The sequence below is a fragment of the Lycium barbarum genome, chromosome 6, assembly GCF_019175385.1.
Source record: "Lycium barbarum isolate Lr01 chromosome 6, ASM1917538v2, whole genome shotgun sequence".
NCBI classification, from domain to species: domain Eukaryota; kingdom Viridiplantae; phylum Streptophyta; class Magnoliopsida; order Solanales; family Solanaceae; genus Lycium; species Lycium barbarum.
In genome coordinates this window covers 14,876,800-14,883,709 of record NC_083342.1, presented here as the reverse complement: position 1 = coordinate 14,883,709, position 6,910 = coordinate 14,876,800, and the positions used below count along the sequence as shown (strand labels likewise).

Here is a 6,910-nt window from a genome sequence, read left to right as displayed (position 1 = left end):
CAAGTAAATTTTCCTTTTTTTTTTCTACTTAGAAAATTTTGCCAACAACAAGGGGTCGTTTGGTAGCTAGTTAGGATTATGCAGGTATTAGTCATGCAGGCATTAAATATGTAGATATTAGTAATGCAGGTATTAGTTATGCATGTATCAATTATGCAGGTATTACTACAGGGTTTAGTTATGCATGAATTCTTCAGGTAATTTATGCATATTTTAAATCATAGGCTAAGGATCTCTTTCGATGAAGCAAAAAATATTAGGAGAAAAATTTAGATCATAGTTTACAATCTTGTAAATCATTACAAATGTTAGATGATATTATAATGTTTAGTCTGCAAGATTGAGTAACATATGAGCAAACATTAGGCTAGAATCTAACGTTTTTTTGGAAAACATGCACTCTCTTTTCCAATTTAAGTATCTTAGTTTGACTAGGTGTAAAAAATAAGGTAAAGGTGCAAATATATCTCTCTCAACTTTGTGATTTAGAGCAGATATATTCTTCGTTAAAAAAGTGATGCATATATACCCTTGTCGTTACACAAATGGTACAAATATATCTTTTTCGTTGACAAGTTTAAAAAAAAATCATTTAGCTTATTTTTTTTTAATTAAGAAAATGTCACGTGACTTTTTTTTCTTAAAAAAAATAAAATTGCCCACTTATTTTAAAGCCACGAGACACTTTTTTAGCGGGTTATTTGGTTCGTTGAGAAAAAATATCTCCTTGGCTTTAAAAAAAAAAATCTACCCATTTTTAAAACAAATCAAACACGACCTACTAGGAAAAAAATTATCACGTGTCTTTTAAAAAAATGAGTCTACTAAAATATGGGTTGGCTATTTTTAAAGCTACATGACATCTTCTTAACAAAAAAACAAGTTAAATGATTTTTTTTTTAAAAATTATGTTAACGAAAAGGTATATTTGCATCATTTGTGTAACGGCAGTGCATATATGCACTACTTTTTAACGAGGTTATAACTGCTCTAAATTGTAAAGTTGGGGATATATTTGCAACTTTTTCCTAAAAAATGTAGAGAGACTTTTCAATCTTGTAGTTTTAAATTAAAGAGGGAGTAAATTTTTTAAGAAATATATTTAGGCCTCATTTGTTTGCACTTAATGGAGGTTTGAATCTGAATGGTTCAGACCTTATACCACTAAGTGCATTTATTTACATTAAGATCTAACAACTTATTTGGTTTGAATAGGTCTTAATCATTAAGATATTGAACAAAGTTTGAATATCATTAAAAGGTACTTTTTTATGAATAATTTTTACCACCGGCTCCACCCCAGCACCTCCACTTACCAACAACACCACCCCAACACCTCCACTCACCAGCAACACCACCCCAACCCCACCTACCCACCCCCACCCTAACAACCCACCCACCATCACTATCCATCTATCTTACCCCCAACCACCCTCCTCACCCCTACCCCACCTAACACACCACCACACCCTTACCCCACCCGCCACCATTACAAAGCATCTCCACAATCACTAGCGAATATAAATGTTTCATTTTTTTATCAAATAATATTTTTATTTTATTAAATTTTTATTTAGTTACTTTTTTATTTGAATTGTATATTTATTATGTTTAAATAAATATGTTCTGCACATTCAGATGTTGAAAAAACAAACAGTCTTAATCATTCAGTGTTCAGATCTAGAGACAACATCTTAATCATTCAGATGTGCATTCAGATTCAGACGTCTTAATCTTAATGAAAACAAATGAGGCCAAACAAATTTAAAAAATAACCTAACAAATGAAAGTTTGCAAAATCCAGTCTTTTCCTTTTTGGCGGTACTCGTCCCACCCATAATTTCTACTAGTATTTCCCACAAATATGAGAAAAAACATTCAAATTTTGGAACCTCAATTTGGGAAAAACGCAAAATGCCAGATCATTAATCTTCATCACTTTTATTACATTGCATCTCAACCTTTACAAATCTCATCAATGGTAAATATTAGTATAAACGTTAAACCACAGTATAATGTTAATCAGTATTTAATAAACACTAAACCGAAACCTATAAGAAAAATGCTTAAATCAGCCTTTTCCTCCTTGGCTGTACTCGTCCCGCCTATAATTTCTAATATTTCCCACGCCCCCAAATATGAGGGAAAAAAAATTCAAATTTTGGAACCTCAATTAGAAAAGAAAACACAGAATGCCAGGTCATTAATCTTCGTCAGTTACATTACATTGAATCTCAACCATCGCAAATCTCATCAACGGCCAATATTATTCCTCGTGACCTTCACATAGATCGAAGCTCTCAACAACATCACAAGCCCTTAAATAGACCAAAGATTAGAGTCCTTATCTCCATTCTCACTTAACTCTCTTCATTACTATTCAAATTACTTGCTTCCAATTACAATCAGGTTCACCATTATATCCCTCTCTCTCAATCTGCTCTATTAGTTCTCTTCATTAATATTAACCTGATCTGATATTGTAATGTCTCTGTTAATTTCCGGTTAGAATCAATTTTTTTGATATGGGTCTGAGTTTTTTGAAATTTGAAATGTGTTAATCTAAATCATGTCAAAATGTAGTTTTTTTTTTTATAGAAAAAATGGGTTTCTCTAAATCATGTAAAAGTGTAATTTGGTCTGAAATGGGTTTTCTCTAAATCATGTAATTTGAAATGTGTTTTTATCGAAATCATGTAAAAATGTAATTTTATCGAAATGGGTCTTCTATAAATCATGCAAAAGTGTAATTTGTTTTGAAATGGGTATTCTCTAAATCATGTAATTTGAAACGAGTTTTCTCTAAATCATGTAAAAATGGGTTTTTTTTTTTTTTTTTTTTGTGTGTTTTGAAATTGGTTTTTTCTATAAGTCATGTAAAATGTAATTTTTTTTTGACAAGTTCAATTTTTTTGTTTGCAGCGATTTTAAGTTGATTGACGATGTCGGGTCGTGGAAAGGGAGGAAAAGGGTTAGGAAAGGGAGGAGCAAAACGACACCGTAAAGTCCTTAGAGATAACATTCAAGGTATCACTAAGCCTGCTATTAGGCGTTTGGCACGTAGAGGAGGAGTGAAGCGTATAAGTGGGCTTATATATGAGGAGACACGTGGCGTGCTGAAGATATTCTTGGAGAATGTGATACGTGATGCTGTTACTTACACTGAGCATGCTAGGAGAAAGACTGTTACTGCTATGGATGTTGTTTATGCTCTTAAGAGGCAAGGAAGGACTCTCTATGGTTTCGGTGGTTAGAAAGTAGTGGGAATAATTAAAGAATGTGGGTTTTTAATTTAGTGTTTGTTTTTGTTTGGTGTAATGTAAAGTATGTTAGTGTTTAATTAATGAAATTGCACTATCTTTTTATAATTCGATTGCCAATTTATTGAATTCTCTGCTTGAATCTCTTTTGGTTAATGCGTTTGGTTGTCTTGTTAATTTTGCTTGCTGCTGAATAGTCTGAAATGTAGTGGCAAAGATAGAACGAAAGACTTAGTTCCCTTTTCTGAATAATGCATAGAAAATGATAAAAATGGTCCCTTATCTTTGCTAATAAGTTGAAAAACAAAAAGAAAAAAAAAACAAAAGAGAAAGAAATCCTTTGTTTTTATTCTTAATTAAGTATGTGGAATAGATCAAACCACGGAGGGGTATTGATCGGGGGTACTGCAAAACATGTGTGAGCCCCATCAATTGAGCGCTTTGGTTCTTGAAATTTGCCAAAAATGAGCACTATTTGGTGTCAGTCAAATATTTTCATCAAACTTTAATTGTTAAATTGAAATTATGATTTTTTTTTGAGTTTAATAAATATTTGAGGGTGATCAAAAGTGTACTTTTGACAAACTTAAAAAGCCCAGATTGTTCGATTGATACTTAAGAAACTATTTTGCAACTACACCAAAGAAAAGGGACCAGTTCTTTTCATTTTCTCAGTAATGCACATAAACCCAATTGTAGTATATTGATTGAAATCTTCAAAAGTTTTCTACAAACAAGGAGGTACATAAGTATGAATATTACAATATTGTAGAAGTGAACATAGCTGAAAGCATTAGTGGGGTATGGCGAGTAATGCTTGTGATTGCTTCTCATATTTGAAGCCATTTGATTTTGAATCATCAGCACTCCACACAAATATTCCACCCAACTCTCCTTTACTTTTAAGCTGACTACATGCTGTGAAAAATCCATTTTCTGGTTTTAATCCCCCACTCCTATCTGTACTGAAGCTAGCAAGAACCCTTCCTCCTTCATAATTGGATCTTTGAGTAGAAAAATAGTCCATGAATTGAGACACAGTGGTTCCCTCATCGTACGCGTAAAATTGGAAGTTAACATAGTCTATAAGGTGACCATAGCTTTTCCATAGCGCCTTGTAATGACTCTGAACTTCATCATCATTAAACGGAGCTATAGAAGCAAACGAAATAACTCCGTTGTTCTTGAGAGCTGTGATTAGTCTGCCTATGCACTCAGCAAAGGTATTAGGATCAGCTTGAAAATGTTCATAGTCGATATCAATTCCATCCAAATTGTATTGCTTAATGATGTTTGTAAGAGACGAGACAGCATTTGAAACCCAAGAATCGACCGAAGTAGGGTTGAAATACGCGCTGGCTCCTCCAACACTGTCACCTCCTAAGCTCAATGCTACTTTGACATTCGAATGTTGGTTTTTAATCGCGGAAACAGAAGAAGGGGTGAGGTTATCTGTGTCCCAAAAAATATTGAATTGACCGTTTGCGGGTGATGGAGAAGAAGTGGTGTAGTCAATGGCAAAAGAGAGAATGAAGTGAAATTCGACATCAGAGTGAATGGGAACATCAATAAATTTGACATCCTTGAACTCTGCTCCAATGTATTCCCTGAAAAGATTGGAATTTCCAGGTGCTGTATGGATTGGTGATAGAAAAAGTAAGAATTGAAGAGCAAAGAGTGAAATTAAAATTCTAAAGAACTCCATGAAGTTGAGATATATCGAGGAGTGTGATGAGTTAAATTTACTCTGTAGTCTGCTAGAATGGCTTGACAATATGCAGTTTAAATAGTGGTTCCTCAGGAGATTTCTTGTGTATGTTATAAAGTATTAGTCAAAAGTGAAATTAAAGTCAATAAGGGTTGGCTATAGTTTAACGTTTCAGCTAGTTGGCTAATCATGAATGTGACAGACAACAAGCATATATTAATTTTTTAAACGGAAAAGGGCCAAAATTACCCCTCAACTTTGTGAAATAATTCATCCATCCCTTCGTTATACGACCAATTATACCTTTACCGTCATACTATGAAGTCAATTATACCCTTATGTCTAACAGCTGCCACGTGGTATCATCCCAACCCTTCAAAATTATTTTCCTCTCAAATAATTTTTTACCCACTAAAATAACCTAACCCGACCAGATTTTGTTTTTCCAGCCAAACTGATACGGACCCAACCCATTACCCTTTGGTTGGAAAAAAAAAATTCGGGTCAGGTTGGATTATTTTAGTGGGTAAAAAATTATTTGAGGGGAATATAATTTTAAAGGGCTGGGATGATCCCCAGTGACGGATCCAGAATTTCGTGCAAGGGAGTTCAAAAAAAAAAAAAAACTATAGTCCACGATAGTAACTCACCGTAAAAGCAATACTAGGCATAACGTAATGGGTTTCAGCCTCCGAGAAGCGACACTACTTACTGAGTCTCAAATTTCTTAATTAGTCAAGCAATCTATTTTTCACTTTATTTTTTGACATGTTCAAAGTTCAACCATATTTAGATCTTATAAATAATTTCTCTCACATCTACTACAAAAGAACTAAACATTTTCTTTAGAAAGTACCAATTTAATTCATATTATTGACAAAATTCCACAAGAGAGCAGTGAAAGGTACAACTTAAAAAGACCTAAATCCCATTACAAGAACTTAAAATTAGGAGTAACCAGGAAGAGAACAAAACCAAAAGCCAACATCTAATGCAACAGGGAAAGAGACCAGAGATATCCTTTACTAGAAAAAAAAGGGAATTAAAGGTGGTTGCTTGCTCCATGTGAGACTAATATTTCATGACATAAGGAAATTAACTCCACAAGATATTGAGCAAACCTTGATTGATAACGGAGTGGGTGAAATTTCAGCAATCCGGAAGATTTATGGAGCAAGGTTGTGTTTCGAATTTAAGCAAAAGAGACCAGAGACGTAAGGGCTTGGGAAATGGGAAATGTGAATTTGGGATTATTTGCTGTTTTAGATTGGGACATGGGATCCTTTTTGATTTTAAGTTCTATTATTTAAAAAAAAAATAAAAAAATGAAAAGAAATTCTAGTTTGCCCCCAAAACTTTCCTAAGTGTTAAATATTTTGAAGTGTTGCAAAAGGACGTGTTAGATCTGTTTAAAAGAAAAGAGGATAGTCAATTGTTGTAGGCTGGTTTCGAACTCGGATCATTTGACGAAAAATGAACCCACTTCCACTGGGCTGGTGTTTCATTCTATTCAAGTGGAGTCAAATTTAATATATACTTGTATCTATTTTAAAAACAGATTAAATATACATATATATACAGTATTATTTTTCAACGAAGTGGGTTCATATGAACCCACTTGACACCATGTGGGTCCGCCCCTGATGATGCCACGTGGCAGCTGTTAGACATAAGGGTATAATTGATCCCATAGTATAACGGGAAGGGTATAATTGGTCCTAAAATATAACAAAGGGTATGAATGAACTATTTTTCAAAGTTCAAGGATAATTTTGGCCCTTTTCCGTTTTTTAAATAGCAGAAGAGGCACGTCGAGGAATCCTAAAATGATTTGTATTCCTTGGACATGTATGCCAATATACTAGTCCATACATGTCCACTTTTAATTGTGGACAAAGGAACCTTATAATCTGATGATTAATAATGCTCCCCCATCAATAGG

The 6,910-nt window shown here is 33.7% G+C and overlaps 2 protein-coding genes across 4 annotated transcripts; one reads left to right on the top strand and one right to left on the bottom strand.

The window, feature by feature from the left end:
* Positions 1–2,252: 2,252 nt before the first annotated feature.
* LOC132600842 (histone H4) lies at positions 2,253–3,368 on the top strand. Of its 3 annotated transcripts, none has more exons than XM_060314254.1 (2): positions 2,253–2,409; positions 2,923–3,368. In XM_060314254.1, exon 2 carries the CDS (start codon positions 2,943–2,945, stop codon positions 3,252–3,254), a length of 312 nt encoding a protein of 103 aa, XP_060170237.1. In that variant the 5' UTR covers positions 2,253–2,409; positions 2,923–2,942; the 3' UTR covers positions 3,255–3,368. The 3 variants fall into 3 exon arrangements, with proteins under 3 accessions (XP_060170237.1, XP_060170238.1, XP_060170239.1); XM_060314255.1 differs by lacking the exon at positions 2,253–2,409 and adding an exon at positions 2,458–2,482; XM_060314256.1 differs by lacking the exon at positions 2,253–2,409 and adding an exon at positions 2,480–2,504.
* Positions 3,369–3,937: 569 nt separating this feature from the next.
* LOC132600839 (chitinase 2-like) lies at positions 3,938–6,235 on the bottom strand. The gene has a single exon (XM_060314250.1). It carries the CDS (start codon positions 4,963–4,965, stop codon positions 4,054–4,056), a length of 912 nt encoding a protein of 303 aa, XP_060170233.1. The 5' UTR covers positions 4,966–6,235; the 3' UTR covers positions 3,938–4,053.
* Between the last annotated feature and the right edge of the window lie 675 nt (positions 6,236–6,910).

Excerpts from the sequence above, each read along its gene's own strand:
- LOC132600839 (XM_060314250.1), bottom strand. The coding sequence starts at position 4,965 with ATGGAGTTCTTTAGAATTTTAATTTCACTCTTTGCTCTTCAATTCTTA.
- LOC132600842 (XM_060314254.1), top strand. The coding sequence starts at position 2,943 with ATGTCGGGTCGTGGAAAGGGAGGAAAAGGGTTAGGAAAGGGAGGAGCA.